Source organism: Brachionichthys hirsutus, unplaced genomic scaffold, assembly GCF_040956055.1.
Source record: "Brachionichthys hirsutus isolate HB-005 unplaced genomic scaffold, CSIRO-AGI_Bhir_v1 contig_876, whole genome shotgun sequence".
NCBI lineage: Eukaryota > Metazoa > Chordata > Actinopteri > Lophiiformes > Brachionichthyidae > Brachionichthys > Brachionichthys hirsutus.
Window position 1 is genome coordinate 73488 of NW_027180520.1, and position 25617 is coordinate 99104.

At 43.7% G+C, this 25617-nt stretch overlaps 1 protein-coding gene across 1 annotated transcript; it reads left to right on the top strand.

Annotated features, from left to right (window-relative positions):
• LOC137915812 (spermatogenesis-associated protein 20-like) lies at positions 1-25617 on the top strand. Its single transcript, XM_068758932.1, has 16 exons — positions 1-200; positions 1477-1605; positions 1681-1745; positions 1859-2013; positions 2113-2256; positions 3003-3204; positions 3283-3413; positions 3794-3898; positions 4360-4434; positions 4958-5170; positions 5453-5645; positions 7402-7570; positions 10337-10545; positions 14866-15065; positions 16133-16213; positions 24713-25617. Exons 1-16 carry the CDS (start codon positions 1-3, stop codon positions 24902-24904), a joined length of 2463 nt encoding a protein of 820 aa, XP_068615033.1. The 3' UTR covers positions 24905-25617.

The window sequence follows — 25617 nt, forward strand, 5'->3', positions numbered from 1 at the left end:
ATGTTAAGACTCGCACTGCGTCAGTCGACGTCTGGCTGCAGCCGCCTGGAGCCTACGAGCTTGCAGCCTGCAGCGTTTCGCGGCCCGGACGGTCAGCAGCAGAGCTTTAGAGCTCACAGGAGGCCCTTTAGACGAGCTCTCCACCCGCCGAGCGTCAAATCAGCGTATCTACGACATCCGCAGCAAGCCCACCATCTCGGGTAATGGTACCACGGCTAATAGGTTGCAGCTGCATTGCTAACGCTAGCTATGCATTACCGTCACAGGTTTCAGCAAACGTGCTTTGCGTTAATTTAACAATTTGCACATAAAACGGTGAAATGTGTCCTCGTCGGTCGAATTCAGAGGTTAGGCGAAGCTCAATGACAGAATCCGTTCAAATAAACATGTATCCGAGATAAACTATTGCCAGTTCGAATTATGTGTCATAAAAATCATTAATAAAGTTCTAATTCCTAATATTAAAATTCGGCGTGGGTGTGTAAGCCAACATGCACGGGGACTGTCTGATAAAGTCGCTAGTTTGAACTCATTGTTTGGATACATTTTACCAATAATCAAAGTTATGGTTAACTATTTGTGGCCGAATTTCACCGTTTGATCTAATTCTAAAATGTTGTAATCTCTACTTTTAGTTTTTTTTTCGAGGTATGGAAATTGTATCATAAGAAAATCATTAAAAAAAGGAATATTGAAGTGGAATTCGGCATGACAGCTACTGTGGGTGCGTCAGCTGTTATGAGCTTCGTTATTATGAGCTATGCGCAGGTTTAGCATGACGTCACGTGAAATGCAGAAATGTTACATATTTTTGTTTGAAATAATGCAAGCTCAGACATGCATGTCGGGTATCGCGTAAAAAATCTGTCCTTAAAATGGATTTGAAATGATTTTGTTAGAAAAAATAATAAATTTATACTACAAACTAAACCTTATTCATCTAGCTGGACACAAACCTTTCATGGGCTGTCAAACGCTTGAAAGCTTGAAGAGCTTCCCATGTATAAGTACTTTCTAATTAAGTACCGGTAATTGTGATATTGCGATAATCGAGCACTACGAAATGCTCCCTTCTCTCTCTGCATTGTAGAAGTGAGGATTGCAAGTAAACCTTTTCTCCTCTTGTTATTGTGCTCTCACATTTGTATTTATGTTCTGTAATTTCAGAAGTTTTATTTCCTGAGGCAGGAATTTAGAGATTGCAGAAATCAGCAAGTGACTACTTTTGTCTTTGTAATAACTCTTATATTGTGCTGTCAAACCTGTTTTTTTTTTTAATGTAGTTATTCCAAACACGCTAACAAATAGTACATCTTGCCAATCAAGTTAATGTACAGATTTTTTGCATCCAAATCAGAATGGACTGTAGCTATTCTTTACATTTTGCCTTACCTTGTAGCATCATCGTATGACAGACTTGCTAAGCGAGTTTCCAACGATCTTTGACTATAATCATGAATGTGTCTGTTTGCCCAGCGCCCTTACCTTCATGAGAATGACGTCGGCGGGCGAAGGGCCGTCAGCCCCCTCTCATAGACACACCAACAGGTTAGCCCACGAGAGATCTCCCTACCTCCTGCAACACGCACACAACCCTGTTGACTGGTGAGTGTCTTTACTCCACAGACGTCTGAGAGCTCATAGAATGTCAAATGCAGACGAATGGCACACTTGTTTCAGGTATCCATGGGGACAAGATGCTTTTGAGAAGGCAAAGAAAGAAGACAAGCCAATATTTTTGTCAGGTGGGAAGTTTCCCCTTCACGTGGTGGTAAAAGGAATTTTATTTCGGCTCCACGTGACTCAGAACGTCCTCTTTTGATTGGACTGAAACACGTTCTGTTTCTCTGACACTCAGTGGGATACTCAACGTGCCATTGGTGTCATGTCATGGAGAGGGAGTCTTTCGAAGATGACGAAATTGGGAAAATCTTGAGTGACAACTTTGTTTGCATTAAGCTGGACAGAGAAGAGAGACCTGATGTGGACAAGGTCTACATGACCTTTGTACAGGTGTGTGTTCTGTTTATTACATTTAGGCTTTTTACACAATCCTCTTTGATATTTTTTCTCCTTCGCTAATACTCTCTCATGACTAAATATTGCTGAAAGGCAACAAGTGGCGGTGGAGGATGGCCTATGAGTGTGTGGCTGACCCCTGACCTGCGACCTTTCATTGGAGGCACCTACTTCCCTCCCAGAGACCAAGGAAGGAGGCCTGGGTTCAAAACCGTTCTCACCAGAATCATGGATCAGGTGTTGTATCACCTGTAGCATTCTAGCTTATCTTTGTGGCGCTCGCAGATGGAATACGATTTCATTTGGCCTAATACAGTTTATCCATTACCACCGTTGTGCTGTAGATGGCGGTTTGTGGGCTTGAAACTTTGTGTGAAGTTTGCTAATGTACAGCTCCACCACCTGCCCGAGGACTCCAAAGCAACAGTTTTCCACGGAAACCACAAAATATAAAATTCCGACGTGAGAAGACGCATCCATATCATACAGTTAACATGCATGTAAAGTTTGCTGGAGCGAGCCGTGCTCCAGACAAGATGGCCACCGTTCAAACAAGCTTCTTTCCATTGAAACAAAAAGATTTATGTAAAAGGACGTGAATGCTTATTATCTTTAAAATATATACTTTATGTGGGGATGCTAACATCAATGGTTTACATAAGGTATGCATAAAAATGATTTGTGTTGAATGTACAGCTGGAAATACAAAGAGCTATATCCTCTTTTTGTAGTTGGAGAGTAAAATAAAAAGGCCAGTAGTTTCCCTTCCAATTCCTAACCAGCATCATAAACTAGCTGACGTTTCTTGAATGTTAAAAAAAAAAAAAAAAAAAAACTACAACAAGTGAATTCAGGTCGTATTAAATCTGACTACCTTTAGCATTTCAACACTTTTACATTGTTTCCTGACTAAAATAGCCTTCTGCTAACGATACGGCTGCTGATTGCTCCCAGTAAGATGCATCATAACTTATGATCCGCAGTGGCGAAACAATCGTTCTGCTTTGGAGTCCAGCGGAGAGCGGATCATTGAAGCTCTAAAGAAAGGCACCGCTGTCTTTGCAAACCCAGGAGAGAGTCCTCCGCTAGCCCCCGATGTCGCTAATCACTGCTTGCAGCAGTTGACCGGTTCCTACGAGGAAGAGTATGGTGGCTTCAGAGACGCTCCCAAGTTCCCCACACCAGGTAGATTCCTCACGCGCTGCATGAGGTGGACATACGTCTGAGTATTCTTCATCTGTTTATCATTCCCTCCCTCCGCAGTGAACCTGATGTTCCTCATGTCCTACTGGTGTGTGAATCGCTCCACCTCGGATGGCGCTGAGGCTCTTCAGATGGCCCTGCACACCCTCCGCATGATGGCGCTCGGAGGCATCCACGACCACGTGGCACAGGTTTATATACGTGATTTGCGATCAAAGGGACTCGAAGGGAAGTTCCGGTAGACGTTTGTCAGCATTTTCAGATTTAAAAAAAAGATTTGAATCAATTGATAAAGGCTGTAGACATTAGCCATAGTGAAGGGAGTAGAATCAGAATCAGAAAACTTTATTAACACGTAGATCACGTGTTAATAAACATTCACATATACCCGCAGTGCACTGTGCCTCTCTTTATATGAAAACAATGAGGTTTAGTTGGCTTTTTTATTTTTTTGTTCAGGTCAGACATGCTTGACAAGTTACAGGACAGGAAACAGGCTTCTGCGACATCAAGGGCAGCATTGATTATTGGTTAATAACAACGTTTCTGTCTTCATGTCTCTCCTCTGCAGGGTTTCCATCGATACTCCACAGATTCCTCCTGGCATGTTCCTCACTTTGAAAAGATGTTGTACGACCAGGCTCAGCTGGCTGTAGCATACATAACTGCGTCTCAGGTGTGTGTGTGTGTCGTGTGTGTCTTTTTTTTTTTTGTATAGTTCAGGGTATCCCTCCATCATGCTGTCTCCCTCCTATCGAAGTGATTAATTGCCATTTTACCCCTTCAGTGAAAATCATTGATGTGAGACTCTGCAAACATTTGTTTTGCGCCCCAGGAGTGGCTTACAGTGTCGTGGCACGCACCTTTGCAGGTTTTACCAGGAGCCACTGAAAATGTGCTGCTTTTTTTAAAGATCAATTTAAATTGATTGTCTCCAATTTGGATGCAGCAATTACACCTGAAATCTCAGTATCTTCAGTACATTTTTATGATGTGACGGAAACACAATTTGGCCATGTGAGCAGAATAAAATCCTGACGCACCACCCACTCACATGCTGACGAATGACATGGTTAACTTGTGGTTTAATCATGAATCTAATCTGGGGTGTGTGTTTGCTTTGTCTTACTTTTCCAGGTATCGGGTGAGCAGCTCTTTGCAGATGTGGCTAAGGACATTCTGCGCTATGTCTCCAGAGACCTGAGTGACGAGGTGAATTTTCCACAGCCGACTTGAGGCGTTTGTGTGTTTGTTTGTTTGTGTTATTCTGCCGAGGGTTGCATAAGGAACGTTATCGAAAAAATGCCAGCCTATGTTGGAAGCTGAGCTAAAGAGAAAGAGAAGGAATAAAAGCCCAGGACGGATACCCAGCCATTTTATGAGAGGGACTCTTACACCCTTGCTCTCCTCCGAGGGTTAACCCGTTTTTCCTTTTGATTGAGTTACAGTACATTTTTCAAATCGGTCCAGTAACTGGCCTCTTTGGTGGACTCTTCAAGTTATATTCATGACTATCTGTGTACGGGTCATGACGGGATTTAAATGATATCTATAATCAAACCAGATAAAGTTTCATTGGTTACGTACAGATTGATGTGATTTCAACATCGGGCCAGGCGGTGTGTTTTATGAGGCCTACACTGCTACTGTCATAGTCATGCAATGCTGGTATGGCTACATATCTGTTTTAATTGATGTATACGTCCTCCTCATTCTGGTCTGGTGGGTGAACCAGTCCGGGGGCTTCTACAGCGCCGAGGACGCAGACTCTGTCCCGGCATCCGGGGGAGCAGAAAAGCGCGAGGGAGCCTTCTGCGTCTGGACGGCCTCAGAGGTCAGGGAACTGCTGCCGGATGTGGTGGAGGGAGCCGCCGGATCTGCCACGCAGGCCGACGTCTTGATGCACCACTACGGGGTAAAGGAGCAGGGCAATGTCGCTCCAGAGCAGGTAATTCCTTTGTTGCATTTACTTTGTATTGATGGAATGAAAAGTTCAACAGATGAATGGTGGGAACATTTTAACTATCAGGCAGACACAGTAGTGCAGCTTGTGTGGACGATTATTCATGCTGTAATGTATAAAATCATGTAGATAAGAGTAAAACAGACTATTAAATCACTTTATTAGGACTAGGCATGAAACCTATGCATTAACATTGCCCCCTGTTGCAGCCAGTATGAGTTCATTTCTGTGGATCACCCTCTTGTCCCCGGTCCCGTCTGCTGCCAGGACCCCCACGGGGAGCTGCAGGGCCAGAATGTGCTGATTGTGCGTTACTCGGCAGAGTTAACGGCTGCTCACTTTGGCATCAGCCTCGAGAAAGTCAACGAGCTGCTGGCCTCCGCCAGAGCCAGAATGGGAGAAGTGAGGAAGCATCGACCGCGACCTCACCTGGACTCCAAAATGCTGGCTTCCTGGAACGGTGAGGGATAGAGAAGCCATACAACTGACATGCAACCATCATCGTGTGCATTTAGCGTATTTTAATGGTACAGGTATCTCGGTGGTAGGTGTTTGAAGACATCCTTAATTGAGTCAGACATTCGATACATTCACTGGATGTTTAATCTGTATTTGTAGTTCCTGAGAGGCAAGTTTAGTCTAAATAGTAGAGAAAGGCCGATGAAGCATTTGAGGCTTCTTCCTGATTGAGCTGAGCAAAGATTTGATGCTTCAAAGCTTCAAATACAGACCGTACCAGTGCCATCTAGTGGCCAGCTGCCGCTATGGATTTGCAAATGATTGACACGTCTTGAATCCCGTTCCAACGCAAAAGCAACCAAGTCAGTCTGAAGCAGCCGTGTCTTCATTCTGAGACTCATTGTCAACACATTAAAGTGCGTGTTGTCCTTCAATTACTTGGAATTATTGATTTATATTGATATGACAGATATTTAATCTTCAGTGTTTTGGAGTTATGACTGAGGGTTTGTGAGAAGTTCTGATGCAGTTTGGTGGTAATAATCACAAGGACATCCCTGGATTTGGATCGTGTACCGTTTCCTGTTTTTCATTAAGATAATATGATTGCATTGTAACAAATATGACAAAAAAGATTCAAATTCAACACTAGAAGTACTTCTGTAAGAATGATTCTGAAGGACTTCCTCGTGTCACGTGAATATGTGCATAAGGAGATTGTGCTTGTGCAACACTTTACAAGATTTTGGTCAAATTGCATCCTCTCGTGAAAGATTCCCCAACATAGAGGAGGTATTAATTCCAAATACAAATCTTAACAAGGATTGCAGAGAGACATTTAGCGATGAATGTGAATATCACATTGTGAAATGTTCCCATACGTGGGATTATTTTACGTCTATTTATGATGATTTTTGCCAAACCAGTCACCTCACCGGTGTTGTCATTGTGACGTCTTTAGACTGCGACACAGTGTTTCAATCCAGTCCTCTTTGATGCAGTGAAACAGGCTTCGGAGCTTCAGTGTCAAACGTCCCATCGCTACTGGATAGTTTTTGTGTTTTATGTCCTATAGATTAATAGGGATTAACCAGGCGGCGTGGTGGCAGGGTGATTATTGCTGTCGCCTCAAAGTAAGAATGTTCCTGAGTTCCTTCCTGTCTTCTGCCCCCACCAAAGGTCGTTTGTTATGAGCAAAATGTAGTCTGGAAGCTGACGGTCAGGTTTCTGCCTCCGCTTATCGTCGTCATCTTTACAATACTCGATGTGTGCAGGTCACTCGTTGTCACTTCCCATTAAGGTGATGCCAATTTAATAAACCCCTGACTGTCAAGTTGGTCGTTTCAGATCTGCACAGGTCATTATCAGAGCAAAGAGCCCGACACCCGTACGCAAAGGGACTCACACAGCCACAGCTGTCGCTCTCAGGATTGATGGCTCGAGGCAGCGTACGTCAGTGAAGTAATGAGCCTCTGAGATCTCCATTTCGACACAAGACCCTTCTCTCTAATGACAAAACCTCTCCACGAATCACCTGCCCTCCTTGCCAACGCTTTGAAGATCTTGCTGTGCGCTCCCCAGGCTTTGATACTCCGCTCGAAAGAGTGGTGGAGGAATAAATGGAAATGGAGAGGAAACAGGGAGGGAATGAGTGGAGCAAAAATGCTTCAAAGACTGAATGTCACTAAGCAGAAACTGCTCCCTCAGAGAGGATGTGATCGTAGTTTTACACCTTATCATCCCACTCATCCCTGCAGGTCTGATGCTGTCAGCCTATGCCCGTGTTGGAGCTGTGCTGGGGGACAAGGTCCTGCTGGAGAGGGCGGTGCAGGCTGGCAACTTCTTAAAGGAGCACCTGTGGGATGCTGAGCGGAAGACCATCCTCCGATCCTGTTACCGAGGAGACGATATGGAGGTGCAGCAGATGTAAGGAGAGACTTTTCATAATGTTGCAGTTGAGATTTAAATGCTCTGATTTCTCAGTCACATATGTTTTTAATAGTAATGAAGGTCCTATAAATACGAATATGGCAACATGCACTGCTATAACAGCCTTATATGCAAGGGTCAGTCACTTAATGCCTCCTGTAGCATCTATCTACATTCCATCTAGGATGGGTTTACATATGATGCTGAGAGGAGTGGGTCTACTGTTGGGGAATAGGCCCCCTTTTTCGTGCTTTCTGTGCTGGTTGAGCCGGGTTACTCCCCACCAGAGGTTTACCGGCTGACCCTCGCTAAAGGAAAGCTCAACGCAGGACGTGTCGAAATAAACCAGATACCATTTATTAACAATCTTAAAGAAACACAGGTGAACAACTATGAGTTGAAACACGTGGGTGGGGAGGAGAGGATCTGTGGGGGCTGTGCCAAATAAAAGAAACAAGGAGAACAAAAATAAGAAACAAACAAAACATCTTTCTGTCATCTCAACAAATTTAATGAAATAAAACTTACAGCAGTGGCAATAAACCCCTATCATGTTGTGGTACCCTACATGTGTACAAAATGTACAGGGTTCCCCAACTCACCTTCCTCGTCATCACAAGCACAATTCGCAGACTAACAATGCATGGGCTCAAAGCAAGAGAGAGAACAGACGGCGTGCTGGGGAGGCTTTTAAATGGTCTCCTCTGAAATGTTGACCCCGGCGACATATGGCGCTCGGGATCAGCACTGGACAGCTCCATAGGTAGTCGGCTATGTATGGGGCTGTCCAGTGCTGATCCTGAAAGTGCCGTCTTTTCCACGGCATTGACTCGGGGAATGTTCTTTATCAACCACTTCGGTTGTTTTTTTTGGTTTGCACATGTCCATGACGAGACAAGGTGGTGGCTTTTTGGTTTTGCTTTGATTTTGTATCGATTATCTTTGTTCCTCCGTGATGATTGCATTTGAATGGAACTTTTCCACATTATTAGATGTGTTAATTTATTCCCATCGCAAACTTTGGTTCATACTTATGATTTTTCTCATTTACAGTATGGCTTTATCTCTAACAATATTTAAGTTACAACATTTTCAAAAACTGATATCAAAACTGATTGTTGTAATTGTAATTACTGTGGTGGCTAAATAGTTAAATAAAAAATAAAAAGTTATTTAACAGCATGTTAAGGAGTAGTTACATTTATTTTACATTAAATGACATTACATTTAGTTACATTTTTTACTGTGTTACGGTTTACATTTGGCCTTTGGAGGGCAAACAATGCTAATGTGGCCCTTGGAGGAAATGAGTTTGACACCCCCGTTCTATGGCATTCGCTGGTGTGTTAATTTATTTTCTAATGCAAAGGTCGCTACTGTGGTAAAAATGAGGGGAGTCGATGTGTTTTTGTGACTCACCAACAGGTTTCTTCCTTGGAGCATTACTCAGGGAGAAGTGAGGGACAGTAGTTGGTGCATGAGAGCAGCATTATGAAGCTATTATTATAAAGCTGCCTCACAGGGCTCGGGTACGAGAGGTTGACAAGGTGTTTTATCTCTGCTCTCAGGGAAAAGAGTCATTTAGCACGCACTGTTGAAGGTGTGCATGAAGAGGCCTTTACTTTTCTATGTGTTAGTGATGCCCTCTTCAACCCTTGTCTCTCGTTGCCACATCTGTGGCTGGAGTCGCCTCAGCCAGACAACGTGTCTGTTTGACAGTTCCCAGTGACAGAAATGAAGCCGTTTTGCTCTTGGTGCAAAAAAACAAACTCTTCTAAAGCGTCAGAACAACGCATGGCTTTGACTGCACTTCCCGCTCTGCTGGTGTGGCTGGTGTTAGTAGCATCTGTAGCAGCCTGGATTAGATTTAGAGAAAATACTTGTAGATTAAGACTAACTGTTCAGTTTGGGCAAAAAAAATCGTTTTAGAAATAATGGCGACAGTGTCGTGTTATTCTCTTGCTGCTGAGTCTGATTACATCTGAATGCAAGCATGCCCTTTCAAAGAGTTAAAAACTTTATTTCTTCTCGAATTGAGACCATGGATGACCATAAAATTATAAATATGACGACACATTTACAACGAAATCTAAAATGTCAAACAACGTTTCCAAGTCTTAGTGGGAGCGCCTTTGGGTGCCTAGAAAAGCGCTATATAAAATCAAGCATTATTATTATTATTATTATTATCTGTCTGTCTGGGAAAGATATAAGTTCCAGATATGGATCTCACAACCTCTCAAAGTCCTCATGCATTTGCTCTCATCCAAAGCCTCCTCCTCCTTCAGCCTCTTGACTGCTACCTTTGCCTGGCCTAGCACTATCTGGCTTTCTGTCGCCATGTGTCCTGTCACACTGATCCTTGCGGGGTGTCATCGTGGGAATTGGAGGGGTTATGAATGATCTGACCAGATAGGTCTTGTTATTTGGATGTGCTGAATATTCTGAAAACGTTCGTGACAGACTGCACTCGGTTATGTGTGCATATCTAAATATTTCTATGTCGTATGTACATGGAAATGGGAATTATCCTTAACCTGTGCTGCTGAATGTATCATAATGTAGTCATTTTCTTCTGGCTGGTCTTTCATCCTTTATAGCATTTCTTCTTAGCATGGTTTGATCTTCAGACAAAATGAAGTATATGCTGTATAAACAGTCTGAACCAGTTTACCAACAACAAATTGTCACACTGATCTTCCAATTAATATTTCATGAAAACGTCCTCATTCCAATTTCCCTCCCGTTGTTTGTTTTCTCCAGATCTCCCCCTATCTCCGGCTTCCTCGATGACTATGCCTTCGTCGCCGGTGGCTTGTTGGACCTCTACGAGGCCACCCTAGAGACCGAGTGGTTGCAGTGGGCTGAGGAGCTGCAGCTCAGACAGGATGAGCTGTTCTGGGATGAGCATGGTGGAGGCTACTTCTGCAGCGACCCCAGTGACAGCACTGTGCTGCTGCAACTGAAAGAAGGTTCGGGGTGAATGCAGTCTAGACCTTTAAAGATAACTCATGGCACTAATGATTGTTACTGATGATACTGTCCCTTGTTTAAGACTTAGGTAATGTAATGTAAAGAGGTTGGTTGGAGAGTACAGAGTTGTTTTGTTCCCACTTAATTTACAGCCAGAGGGCGTCTATCCATCTTACTTTTTGACATTGAATTGCGTTTCAGACAAATAAGTGTGTCCAGAGCTCTTTTTTTCTTCTTGTACCAAACCCTTTTGCATAGAAGCGATCATTTTGTTATTATTGGCTCCTGTCAGTTTGGGGGACTCGTCACTAATCATTAATAATGATTTCAGCAAAGACTGCTGGGAAAGTTATTAGTTATGCAGGGATTTAATCAGAAACCATAGTTTCAGACAAATTAACCTCATACTGCAGCCACAAGAAAAGTTATGGAACTTTTATTGTCGATAACAAATCTACCTAGGGTTGACTTCATGGTGTTCATGACCGACATTACCATCCATCATGAAATAAATAGGCTGTTGGTGCGGTTGCAGTTCCAATAGGCTGCATGTTGTTTTCCCCAGTTTCTAAAGATGTCTGAAATATTCTAGCGGTTCATTAATTATGCAATAAATATGTGCATCGTGAAATCTCTCACCGCCCACCACTTTCATAAGCTTCATGTTAGGCAGCTCTTTCCTTTGGTGGAGGTTTTATGCATGGAAGATCACACAACACAACAAGAGTTAACTCCTCCCCCCGGTCACTGAGTCAGTGGAGGATGCTGGGTTAGTGGCCTTCGCTCTGATCTGCCTCCTCTTCCTCAGATCTCCTGAGAGACCTTGTTTCATCCAGACTCTCCTTTTGAGACTCTTGCGAATCTGGTGTTTCGGGATAAGTCTTGGATTTGTGGTTGGAAGAAAGTGGGTGAAAGAAGGAGCACAAATTAACTGCACTTTCTCCTCAGAACACTCTCTATTTTTCTCTTTTTGTCTGTCCGTCTTGTTGGTCCCATGCTTCACTGTTGTGTGGCACAGCCCTCGATGGCGCAACATAGGAAATGGCACTTAATAAAACACGATCGGCTCGTCTGCAAAGAGGGCAGGTGATGGTCACATTAGTTCATGGATGATTGCTGTGATAGAGGAGCTTTCTTGTCAACCTCATATCATCAGGGCCACTGCTGAATGCTCGTCGACACATCACCGCAAGTAGTGGCTGGCAATCTGAAGTCTATACTTATATCTTTATTTTTGATTGAGAGGAAGGTGCTTTAATGTCACTGCCAGTTCGAAACACTTGAACCGCCGGGGAAGCGTTTGGCAAAGATAGAATAGATGAATTGATGGAGGATCAAAGGAGAGAGCAGACGCCTATTGACCGCCCATATCCACCTCCAGTGAAGTTTATCTGTCTCTCACTCAAGTCGAGCCACCGCGCTATTAAAAGCACTCAAAGGCTCATGCTCTGATTTTTCAGCCACTTTGATCACCGCACCTGTCAAACCTGTCTCTCTTCTGCCTCTCACTTCATCTGCCTTCAACAGATTGAAGCTTCACTGTCGTACAGAGGAAATCTGACATCTACCTTCTGCCTCTTGGCATTTCACGTACATCTTAAGTCAGTATTTTTTTTTTTACCTGCTGAATTTTCCATCTTCATCCTAAAACTGTATTTTATACCTCCGCCAAGGAGCTAATGTTTTTGCCGGCACTTATCTGTCGGTCTGTCTCTTTGTCAATTAGCAAGATAACTCAAAAGGTTACAGACGGATCTTGATTAAATTGTCAATCTAATCTAATTTTACGGTTTCTTTATTGTCTTTTTATAAAATCCGCTTCCATGCGTTGAGCTTTTTGTGCTGGACTTGTTGCGGGTGAAAGTCACATTTCACCCGCAACTGAAGTGGACATTAATTACATTGTTTGTAGTGAAGCCAGCCCTATAAATATAGGGTCTAGGTCTGACCTTGAAGGGCACATAGCGCCGCTTCCTTTACTGGTGACGCCTGATGGTCCAGAGGAGCGGACGGCTCATGTAGATGCAGACATTTGCTTTTGGTTTGTCAGACCAGTTTCCAATCTGGATCCACTGGTGGCTTGTGGCGTTTCTTTTTTACTCTCGATGTAATCCATCTAACAGCCATTTATTTTAACAGCTTGCTTCCCCAATTTGTTTTTCTATGCTCTTCCCATCTGTGATCAGCGTTATACTTATATTACATTATGTGCTGTTAGTAGACCCATCCTTTTCTCATTTTGCATAATGCATCTCTTTTCTTTCAAGGGCAGAACAATTATCTTTAATTTGGGTTTTTCTAGGATTGGAATCCAAACAGAGAGAGAAAAACTCATTTTTAAACTACATAAACCCACTTAGTAGTTGTTATGTAAAATGTACTTTTAAACGTCGCCCCTGCCTCAACTGATATTTCATCATTAATATCATGTTTGTGTTTTAGACTTGACCTGTTCCTTTGGTCAGAGTCTGAGACACAGCATAAGAAATACACACACAATGCAAGTGGTGAGGCAGTGGTGTAAAGCAGGCGGCCACTAAATTCTAGAACAGTGGACGTGGTTTCTCCATCTGGCAATCTGATGAACTAGTGCAGGTTTTGTGGTTTCCAGGATAACTATTCTTGTCTGACTGTATTGGGCCATGTAAATTTTGGTGGACGGGGATTATTATGATCTGGGGTAGTTTTTTGGAAGTTGGGTTAGTCCCTTGGTTCCAGTGAAAGGAACTAATGCGTCAGCATACCAAGACATTTAGGACAATTTCATGACTTCCAACTCGGGGTCAGCTCTTGCTGTCGTACAACGCCTCAGAGACAGACATGGAGTTGGGGAACATGGAAAAAAAACCCCAGATAATTATAAGAACTGCTGACATATCAAAGGTGTGTGTGTGTTGGCAGCATTGCTATATCAGTGTGTGTTATCAGAGCTGGCATGTGAGAGGCTTCTCATCCGAGAGGATTGTCTCTGTCTCACGTAAGGTTGAAGCCCATTAGTGATGCTACGACGCGGCAGTGTGAATGTGGTTGTGTGGATGCCTGTCACTGCAGGATGGATTACCCCGCCCGGCCGCCACACTCCCAGTGTCTGCTTTATCTGGAGCAGTACTGTTAAAATGATGTATAGTACCGTGTGGCAGCAGAACAAATCAGCTGTGTTTGTTCAAATATATTTTCTCACTTTTGACGCATTTAAAAAATTTATTATGACTATATTATGCCACTTTTTTATTTAAAAAATATTTCAACTATTTTATTCCACTTATGTAATAAAAAAATCAGAGCTATTTCATTTTATTTCAATATGTCCTTTTTAAAAACTACTTAAAAAAACAGAATATTAATAACATTTTGTAATGAATTAACAAAATATTCTAATAATTGATTACTATAATAATGAGAAACAAAGTTTTTAGTTATTTCGCAAACGAGAGTTATTTTCCTCGATTAATGTGAGAATTGATTTTTGGACTTTATTTAATATTGTACATACAATTCAACTATTCTTTCAGGCACATTCACATGAATCCATGTGTGATTATAAATACATACGTGTTAAAAGATATTGTACAGTATATGCATTACATAGTAGATGTATAGTATAAGCAACTTCTCTCACACAAACACACACTTGCATGCTACACTCACACGTTCATAGACACGGGCACCAGAGCTGTGAGACTCAACCGTAATGAGGTCATAGGTTATGAGAAGATCACCTCCAGGCTCTTATTGGACACAGATAAAAGATAAGGACCAATCACTTAAGAGGGCTGAACCGTGAGATCATCTGTTCGTCCCGTCACATCGCACCACACACTGACAGACTGGCACGGTTGTGTAATGGAAGGAATGGAAAATCAGATGGTTTATACCAGAGGGATCGATTGTTTCATGATTTGTGTGTCATGAAAGACACATGATCTGTTGTCGTTTTGAGTCACGCCGTGTGAAATGTTAGCAAGTCGTTTTTTTGAAATGTAATGCCACGTTGCAAAAGTAGATTCAATGTTGAGGACTGCCAGCCTAAAGGCTTGGCTCCAGCTGCCATACGGTATTGTTTGAGAAACACCTATGCTCCATCAAGTTTTAAAAGATGCACCTTGCTTATTTATGACTGAAGCTTTGTCAAGCTCTGCCAACCAGATGAAGCCGTTTGAAGGAAGTCCGATGCAGACAAACACCCAAAATCTGTTCAGATTAACAAAATATTGCAGACAAAAGGCTGTGCTACATGTTGAGCCACGTGGGGGCCGGAATAAATCTGTGTTGCAGGTAGTTGTAAAACTCTTGCATATCTTTCTGCTTGTGCTGCTCAGATCAAGATGGAGCCGAGCCCAGCGCTAACTCTGTGTCGGCATCCAATCTCCTGCGTCTGTCCCACTACGCTGGAAAACAGGAGTGGCTCCATAGGTGTGAGCGACTGCTCGCAGCCTTCGGCCATCGTCTGGCAAAGGCCCCCATTGCTCTGCCGGAGATGGTCCGGGCTCTCATGGCCCAGCACTACACCCTGAAGCAGGTTATTCATCTCATGCTTTCTCATTTCACTTTTTGCAGAATATTTTCACTGAAGCAATGCAAGTGGAGGAGACTGCCCCCCCCCCCCCCAGTGATCCAGAGAATTGTTTTAATGTACCGGGGATATTTTCTGCAACTACAACAATTGCTTAAACCAACACTTTTGTTTCGTCTCTAGTGGTGGCATGTTTTTGTACAGCGAGGACTCAAGTTTGAAATTTCATTTCCTTATTTATAGATGTACTTGTATGTTGGAAATTCCTCTTATTGCTGAGAAATGATATCAGTCAGTTAGTTGCACAAAAATGTTCAATTTTATTTTTATATTTAATTAGCAAAAAATGAATCTGTTATATACGGAGAGCGAAACACTCACACTGGTTCAAACCAAATGGCCGACAGAAATACCTCTAAGCAGTTCCTAAATAATTGTTTGGTAAACTTTTTAATTTGTTTTGCACACATTTGAACCAATACAGGTCGAATTATCCTGACACATGATTAAAGTGAATTATAGGCTTAAAGTAAAGGTTTCAGCTTGAACACATTTCATTTATCTGACCTCTGCATTCATGTACATTTCATTTCTGGGACTCTGTTTTTCAACCGCCGTCACGCATTAATGGCTTATTTGAGTTATGTAATCGGCTTTGAGCTATTAGCAGTCTCGGTTATCCTGAAAGCAGCATGCCGGCAAAGTTCAGCGCAGTTTCTCTGACACCCTTAGAAAACTTTTAGCCATGCTCTGCAATCAAAGGAGAAAGAAATAACAGCAGGAGAACCAGAGAGCGGGGGGATAGTTATCCTGCTGCCAGTCAGTTATGACACGCAGAGGCTACAGGGGGGCTACAGTAACAAGCTCAGGGGTGAGACGGGGTGAGGCAATCTCCAAGAAAACACCTGCCTCCCTTGTTACTGCTAGAAATACAGCACTGACCTCCAGCACTTTCTTCTCCTCGCCGCTCCTCTTACACATGCTGCCTTATTCTTATTTTACGCTCTTCATATAATCAATTGGTTATCTCTGTCATTGTCTAATATTTTCCATCTTCCCATCCTCCTCTTTAGATTGTGATCTGTGGCCAGAGGGATTCCCCAGATACCACAAGTCTTCTAGCAACAGTCAACTCCCTCTTCCTACCACATAAGGTAAAAAAAAGGTGCCATTGGTCTCTAAAGCAGTGCTGTAAAATAAAGAGCAATGACTAGTAAATACAGAAAAGCCAAACGGAGGTGATCTTGACCTGTCGGGGGTGTTCGCTGAGGGCCTTTATTGGTCTGTCTGATCTCTCCTCCTTTCATCGCTGATTTTAAGTCATTTCCAAACATTTATGAGGTTGACATTTTAACTCTGCTGTTGTTTTGCATCCCATTTCTATGTTTCTTAGAGGTTTGAGTCTTTAATTTTAATCAGCACGACAATGTCGTTCACAGGAATAACATAACTTCTTGATGCTCATTTTTTGTCTTAAGTTAGACATAAATAGATTGATGAATGAAAAATGAATCGAATCACCTTTTCTGAACTTGTTTTTAAAAACGAATGGGATTGTATGTGTTAATTAGCAACCCTTGCAGCTCCTACCAGAGCCAGGAAAGTAACAAGACACTTTTTGGGAAATCAAATAAAATGTTTCTTACCCTGTCCTTTGCATCGTCCTCCCTAACACCAGCCACTCTCATGTCCTCCCTCACTACGTCCATGTCTCTTCTCCTGGGTCGACCTCTAGTCCTGTCCTTTGCATCGTCCTCCCCAACACCAGCCACTCTCATGTCCTCCCTCACTACGTCCATGTCTCTTCTCCTGGGTCGTCCTCTAGTCGTGTTCCCTGGCAGTTCCATCCTCAGCATCCTTCTACCGATATAGTCCCTGTCTCTCCTCTGGACATGTCCAAACCATCAATGTCTGGTCTCTCTGACCTTGTCTCCAAAACGTCTAACCTTCACTGTCCCTCTTATTGTCTCATTTCTAATCCTGTCCAACCTGGTCGCTCCCAAGGAGAACCTCAGCATCTTCATCTCCTCCACTTCTAGCTCCGCCTCCTGTCTTTTCCTCAGAGCCACTGTCTCTAAGCCGTCCATCATGGCTGTCCTCACCAGTGTCTTGTAGACCTTTCCCTTCATCCTCGCTGACACTCTCCTGTCACAGAGCACACCTGATACTTTCCTCCACCTGTTCCAGCCTGCCTGCACATGATTTTTCACCTCCTTTCCACATTCTCTCCATCACTATGCTCTGTTGACCCCGAGGTACCTGAAGTCCTCTACGTTCTATACGTTTATTCCTTGTAACCTCACTGTTCCTCCTGGGACCTTCTCATTTACACACACGTACTCTGTTTTACTCCTGCTCACCTTCATTCCTCTCTTTTCTAGAGCAGACCTCCACTTCTCTAGATTCTCCTCTACCTGCTCACTGCAGATCACAATGTCATCTGCTAACATCATATTCCAAGGAGCTTCCTGTCTTGAACTACCTTACTTGGAATGGCATTCCACCTGACACTAAAGCTCATTGATTTAATGGCCTCTTGCATTTGCTTAACTGGCTAGATTTAAGTAAATGAGTCTCAGGTTATTCCAAAGAAACTGAACAAACATAATGTCCATAGTTTTAGCTTGTATTTGATCTGCTAGTCACATTGTTTCCTTTTCAGATACTTTTAAGAAAGGGCTTCATCTCATCCTGGATTAACCTGCTCAATTCTCCCATAGGAATGATTTAGAGGGAAATCATTATTCTATGTAATAAAATGTGCCAGCACAACCAAGACATGCCCAAACACTGTTTCATACATATGGGTTTGATTAAGATAACGCACACACACACACACACACACACACACCCCGTGTGAGACTGCTTACTCAGTTCTGTTTATGATGCCAGTTTGTAGCACAAATTAGATCAGTAAATTAAAGCTGCGTTTATCCAGCGGCATTTAATCTCTCCCTTCGTGCTGTTTCTCTTAGTCTTACACACGCACGCACACACACACACATTAAATGGATATACACAGATACAAACAACATAGTCCTGCTGAAATATAGATGAGTGGTGCATTATCGGGTTGTGGCTGTAGCGACATGCAGACCATTCCAGATCCCCACAGAGAGACGATGAGCAGATGGAGCCATTACCAGGCGGGATCAATTTTAAAGGGGCTGTAAAGTTATTTACCATCATCCCCAGCTAAGACCAGGCTCAACATGTTTCTGTTTGTCGGGTACATGGGATGGTCTGACAGGTTGTTTTCAGGGTTGTTTCAGTTGATTTTCTGGTGCAAATCACGTGAATGGGAGAAGATGTCATGGTTAGCCCTAATTTGAAAATAGTCATCAGCAATGTAAACGTAAGTGTTTAGTGTTTTAAGGCAAAAAAAAAAAAGTGGATGACATTTAACCGGCAGACATCAGCGATGTTCGGGTACGTTGAAAATTATTCTGGTGGCGCAGCACGAAGAGCAAAAACGAAGAATCAACTGGACTTTTTCAAGTTTGAATGAAGACGTTTCACCTCTCATCCAAGAGGCTTCTTCAGTTATAAAAGACTGGTAGAAGGTCCAGATACTTTTACTCCTGTTGGAGCAGAAAACAAAGAAAGGACAGACACCACCAAGGCAATAAGACTGACTAAAACCTGATAAATGCTCAGTAGCATCTATAAGGTGAAGGGTCGTTATCTCTCCCATCCCCTCTGGTGAGCGCGTTTGTTGAGCTGCATCTAGGTGTGTCTTTTTACTGTTGTTATTTCTGCTTTTGATCATTTTCACACTTTTTATGTGCTAAAAGATTGATCGAGTTATCCCATAATGTATGATTGGTGATTAGCTACTAGTGGAAATCTGAAAAAGAGTTTTAGTTATTAACAGATAACATAAACCGGATAAAAGACGTTTAGGACGTCTAGAATGGGAATCAGTAGGAGAAAGATAAAGGATTAAGTTTATGTTGGAATCAAGAGGGAGACTTATAAAAGCATTAAGGGTGAGTAAAGATCAATGGATGTTTATTGAGATAAGTGGAAGCGGTAAGAGTGAAGAAGAGGATGATGTTCTGCCAAACATTAGGTAGCTAAGAGCAGATATACTGTATATCCAATTTAAATCAATTTGCCCCTCTGCTGTTTTTCTGGTTCAAGGCCAACGTGCTCTACTTTCACTGAATGAGATTTACGCACACACACACACACACCACTTAATTTATTTACGACTTAAATCCAACACAGCACTTGGTGCATCACCATTCATCCCAGCACGTTTGCGTACATGAATCAATTACAGCTCTGACCGGTCTGCTGAAAAAGTCCAACATGCACCTTAAGTTTGACTTACTGCCGGCAATGAGAACCAAGCTCTGACTTCGATCGTATAGGGACCGGACAGCCCTCGGCAAAGCACCCCCTCACAAGATACTATGAGGGATGCAGTTTAACCCCTTCTCCAAATCCACAAAACACAAACTCCCGCCAAGCCTCGAGCACCTGATGGAGGGTGTAGAGTTGGTCCAGTGTTCCACGACCGGGATGAAAACCACATTGTTCCTCCTGCATCTGAGGTTCGACTAGCGGTCAAATCCTCCTCTCCAGCACTCTGGAATAGACTTTTCCCGGAAGGCTGAGGAGCGTGACCCCCCTGTAGTTGGAGCACACCATCTGGTCCCTCTACTTGAAAAGGGGGACCACCACCCGGGTCTGCCAGTCCACAGGCACTGTCCCAGAACACCATGCGAATCCGAGGCCATGGTTCTCGACCGGAAAAAGGTGGTCTGCCCTCTCTGGGTTGGTGGGAGTCTTTGCCTCAAGTGGAGGACTTCAAGCATCTTGAGGTCTTGTTCGCGATTGAGGGACAGATGGAGCGTGAGATTGACAGACGGACTGATGCAGCGGCTGCAGTGATGCAGTCGGTGCATCGGTCTGTCGTGGTCAAGAAGAAGCTGAGCCGAAAGGCTCTACCTTCGTACTCTCACCTCTGGTCATGAGCTTTGGGTCGTGACCGAAAGGAGAAGATCCCGGATACAAGCAGTCAAAATGAGTTTCGTCCGTGGAGTAGAGCCCTGGCTCCTCCACATCGAAAGGAGTCAGCTGAGGTGTCTGAGGAGGCCTCGGACACGCTTAAGAGATTATGTGTCTCGGCTGGCCCGGGAACACCTTGGGGACCCCCCCGGAAGAGCTTTGGCAGAAGCAAAGCATTTTAATTGGTTTTTCAAATAATGGAATCCTGTTGGTGTAAGATTTATGTGTTTGGTGCTTTGAGTTTGATAATATTTTACAAGAATTGTAATTCACGTTGTGAATTCTCTTTTGTATAGGCTGCTTGTTAATCAGCCTCAGCTGTGCTTTTATAGCAAATTACTACCAAAGTAATTCTTCTTGTCTTAGTCCAACGATAGCGGAGGAGACACGTAGCTTTGATATTGCTGTGGAGTGCACTTCAGTGAATGCATGTTACCGGGAAAGGATGTTAACAAAGGGTCATACAGGACCCCCCCCCCCTGTGAGATTTCACCACAGCAGATCTGCTTCTGCCATCTGTCTCCATTTCTGCCCATGCCCGTCGTCCTCCACAACCCAACCACACGTTTCTTGACTGACTCCTCCTCATATGTCTCGGCTTGGTGCCGACTCCAGGAACACACTTACCTATGCACCCCTAGTGGCCGAGTTGTCCAATTACTTATTCTGTATTTTATTATTAATATTTGGCATCAACCTCACATTTACATGCATGCTGTTGAAAAGTAGACTAAGCATGAATGCTGTAAGATGCGGGTACACGCAAGTCACCATGGCCCTGGTGCATCGATTAAAACCACACCTGATAAACAACGGGAAACAAGAGGCATTGAGTGGAAGTAAGACACATTTCTCATTTATTCTGCCACCAGTGTCCTTCTACGTTGTCTGAATGCATTCCCTCGTGAGGAGGAAGAGAGTGGTGCTGAAAGAGCTAGAGGATAAATGAGAGAAGAGAACTAAGGGTGGGCCATGTCCTTGAAGAAGAGAGGGTCCTTTTGAAAGTTCTCTGAAGCGATACGGCTGTGAATCCCTAACAAGACCTCAGAGACGAGGGACAGCTTTGGAAGTATGAGCGAATGGCCCACTGAAGGACTAGAGGAAGGAGACAGGGCTTCATCTGAAGCTAACTAGTGCTTGTTTCAGCTCAGTGCAGATGATTAGAGCTCGGCAGCCTCACTGACCTTTGACCTTGCAGTCCAAACTTCCCTTATTCATTAGAAGGAACATTTCAAAATGGATGCATTGTAACTTATGGATAGATCATTATGGATATTTGTGGGAAATATTAAAAATTTTCCATAAAGATCCCCCCAAAACTTGCTAAAATATCCAAATGGTGTAATATTGAATCTCCAGTATTGACTGTTCCTGGTACTACTCTCATTGTCGCTACATTTCCTCTGGTGGATCGTTCCTTCGTCTTTTTCTTCATCATTTGTTGCTACCACCATAAATGGAGCTTCATTGACTGTGTGCTTTGGCATTTACTATAAAACTGCACAGATCTCCCCATACATCCATTGTCATTGCAGGAAAAAATGTGGGTGCCTCCACAGTATGAACTCACAACCCTCATGTTCCAGCTCATCACAGGTTCAGACATGATTTGGGAGTCGGTGACTTTGCACCAGCCTAAGTTTACAGTTTCCTGTGACGAATCAGATGGAGAACAGATTTTGTTTTTTCATCCCGTCTCACTTCCATACCTGCTGGGTGACTAAATGTTGGTGAAACGCCTCTCATGGTATCAGGGAGTCTGTGATCTGACAGGTTCAGGTACTCGATGTACTTACAATTTAAAATCCCCTTTCATTGGACATGCAACCTGAACACGGCGCATGCTGTTGGTGTCGGGGCATGGTTGCTGAAGGAAGCTGTTTAATATCCTGAGGCATGTTGGCATCCTCGACTGTCACTACAGATGTTGCTGATTTAGTTGCCAGCTGAAAACGTATGCCCAGCATGACAACTTTTTGTTATGTGCACTGCACAGAAGGAACCACTGTAACAGGCTCACCCAGGTCAGAAGACCCTGTATCCCTGTTCGCGTATATTCATTTATTTATTTCTAAAAAGTGTTTTTGAATTGGAATTGCATGAAGTGAGGGAATTTGACACATCGTATTCAACAATGTGGTTTTGAATTTTTGTTTTTCATTGAGGAGACAAAGTATCACAGGCAGGTCTGGAAAAAGGAATATCAGTTTGCTGCTCAGCTATACATGCAGGTCGAAGGGAAGGATGTGCACAAAACAAAAACGTAAATGCAACAATTGTTGTTTTGCTCCCGTTATTCAGCAGCGCCATAACAAGATCCAAGACTTTGTGCACGCACCATCCATCATGATATTCTCATTAGTCCCACTAAAGGTTCACAGCGTTATTTATACGTGTGTCGGCTCTGACATGCACAAAATGATATTATTGTTCATTCATTTGGGTTTTTCCTGAGATAAATGTGCCATCTGTGCATATATTACATTACGTATAACATGTTAGAGAATGCTATATCATATAATAACCTGGATGCTGGAACTCTCCTACAGTCAGCAGAATAATGCTTTATAAGGAGAGCAGCAAGAGGCAAAAGTAAACTAGTATTAAAAGCTGGAAAAATAATCAATGGACAAAAAGTCCAAATTGTGTCCTGGCAAGCTGTCCATCCAGAGATCTCGTCTTTCATTTCTCCGTACTGTAACCCCGCCCCCGGCAAATACTAAGATGAACAAATGCAGCTGATGGCGGAGTCTTTGTTGATGCTTGACCAAAAATCTGTGCACCTCATGTGGCCCCAAAAGCACCACCTCCCTCCATTTGTCCGAGCCTAAACGTGCGTCTGCTTTTGTCCCGGGGCGGTCCAGATGGGAGGTTGTTATGATGACCGAGTGGGTTCCATCGTTTGTCTGTGTTTTAGGCAGACAAATTAGCGAGAAGATGGAGGAGGTAAATCTCCTCATGCTTGGCTGCGTGCAGCCGTCTCCACGGCCACCATCATCGCTCTTCCTCAGGTATGACAGAGTCTCTCCAAAGTGTGTGTGTGTGTGTGTGTGTGTGTGTGTGTGTGTGCGTGTGTGTGTGTGTGGGTGTGTTGTTGTGGGTTTTTTATAGGCTCCACCTCGTTGATGGTGGGCAGCCTAGGAGTCCAGCTGGAACCGAATCAGAGGAAAGGGAAACATTCAAAGTGTTTCTGAAGGTGTGTGTGTGTGTGTGTGTGTGTGTGACTGTCAGCACAGGTACACACTGTTCTGTTTAAAATGTTTGAGCTCATCCAGTTTGGCAAGATGAGAGAGCAAGAGGGGGAAGGAGCTGTCAGTATAGGGACATTTAGTGTGTGTGTGTTTCCAGGTTGCACACTGTATGAAGGAATTCACCCTGTGGGACTTTCACCATGCTGTCATGTGTAGCCAACTGTCCTACAAGACCACACACACTTGGCATTTCAATGCCTCACACACGTCAGCCTCGTATATACGTTCACACAGACCGTCTCACCCTTTGCTCATTTTTACCATCAATCCAACAAGCGCGTGCTCCGCCGTGTCCGGTCCCCAGGCGCACGTGCAGACAGCGCTGCTGTAAGACAGACAGGCTGCAGCGTGACCTCAACGCTTAGGTCATGTCTGCATGCGATCTAAACCCAGAGAGGGGTCGCGTACGTTTACAAGAAAAAAGAAAATGAAAAGGTCTGCCATCATGGGGAAGTCCTCTTCCTGTCTCCATAGCAACAGACACACCATAATGACCACAGTCCATCACAGCTCTTAGCTTTAGTCTTCCCTGTGTGTATAACTGTCTTGGATGTTTGCAGCCCTCTCTGAGTCCTGTGCATGGTGTTATTTATGCCCTGAACTGTGTCTAGCAGGTGTTACGGTAACGTACGATATAAGAGCATCCCTTCGTCTCGTTAGGAGGTCTTATCTTTACCAGGCAGCACGTTTAGTAAAAGAAGCAGCGGCCTCAGAGCAGTGGAGTTTTTCAGCGGCTCTGATAGGTTCTTGGCATTAAAGGTGCAGATGTCGACCGCCCCAAATGAGCTTCAAATGTTTGAATGGATCACTGGGCATTCATTAAGGACAGCAAAAGCACACGGGATGGATGATGCCAATGGATTTACGTGATGGTATGGGTGAATGCTGATTGTCAGTCCAAAGAGGAACAAAGGAGGAAGTGTCTGCTCTAACGGGCGAAGTCGAGATTCAGGTCAAAAAGAGGACGACAAAGAATTAGCACAACCTGACGTTTCATCTAATGAATCAAATGTTGTTGGGCGCCACGCTTCCCAGATGCAGGTGTGTCGGACCAGCAGGCCCGTGTGAGAACGGGGATATCGACCGTGCGCTGCGGTGATAATTATTCTCCTGCGACAAACCGCATCTCCTTTCTTCCTTTCTTTTATCAATTCCACCAGCACTCGCATGGAGGGGGGGGGCAGATGGGGCAACCCTCTTTAACTTCGCTTTGCTCCCACCAGCCAACGCACACACACACACACCCCCACCATGAACTCGAACGAGACAATAAATTATGTGTTTGGAAGAAGAAGAAGAGCAGCGAGATGACGTCATTAACGATCGCTGGTCAAACATCAAATAGTGGGAGATGATCAACTATGTCTTCTCTCGCCTCCCTGGCAGGTCCTGATGCTCACCGACGAAGACGCAGACGGTTTCCTGAGCCAGCGTCTGCCCGTCCTGTCCTCCATGCGCCAGCAGGGTGGCGTTGCCACAGCCTACGTCTGTCAGGACTTTGCCTGTTCTCTTCCCGTCACTGACCCGCAGGAGCTTCGGAGGCTCCTGCTGGATGGGCTCTCCGAGAACGAGGCCTGAAGAAGAGACGGACATTTGTCAGGACAGTTTCTGAGCTTCACAGACGGCGCTGGTTTGACCTCGATCTTCACCTACAGTATTTATAATGTTATTTTTCTCACCCATGTTTGTTTCTGATTTTCCTGGTTGGCTGGTTTATTTGTCAGGCGGATTGCGCTTTGACTACGGCGCGGGTCAGGAAATCTAAACGGCCGTTGGTAGAGATGATCCTAGTTTTTGCTGGTTTTGGTTTCTGACTGTCATTGAAAGGTGCCGATGCTTAAACTGTCAATTCTCTGCATGTGTACTGACATGTATTCCAAACCTGCAACTCCAGGGTGTGTGTTAGCGAGATCCAAAGTAAAAAATGCATATTTTTAACAGATACAATTCCAGTTTATAAATGCTATAAAATTAGTAACTAATTAACGCCAAAACTATAAAACTGTCCAGGCCTCTATGAAGAATACTACTCACTTATACTATAACCTTAAGAGTCGCGGTGTGTTTGTATCTGAGTACATTTTGAATTTCTTCTCCCGTGTGCCAATCATCACAGTGAAGAAGCGCCTGGTCTGAGATTCAACCCAAGGATTTCTCTCTGCTGTGTTTTCATTCCTTTTAAATTAAGGATAAACTATACACATAAATGAACTTATTACAAGGATATCTTGTATACTTAATTTTTGTCAAAGGATGCGGCGATTCTAGAAATAAAACTGCTTCAAACGCGA

What these genes read in the sequence shown, in the direction of transcription:
- LOC137915812 (XM_068758932.1), top strand. Translation starts at nt 1, where the DNA reads ATGTTAAGACTCGCACTGCGTCAGTCGACGTCTGGCTGCAGCCGCCTG. An exon ending in CATACATAACTGCGTCTCAG is followed by an intron (nt 3,899 to 4,359) that starts GTGTGTGTGTGT and finishes TTACTTTTCCAG; the next exon opens with GTATCGGGTGAGCAGCTCTT. An exon ending in CCAGAGACCTGAGTGACGAG is followed by an intron (nt 4,435 to 4,957) that starts GTGAATTTTCCA and finishes TGGGTGAACCAG; the next exon opens with TCCGGGGGCTTCTACAGCGC.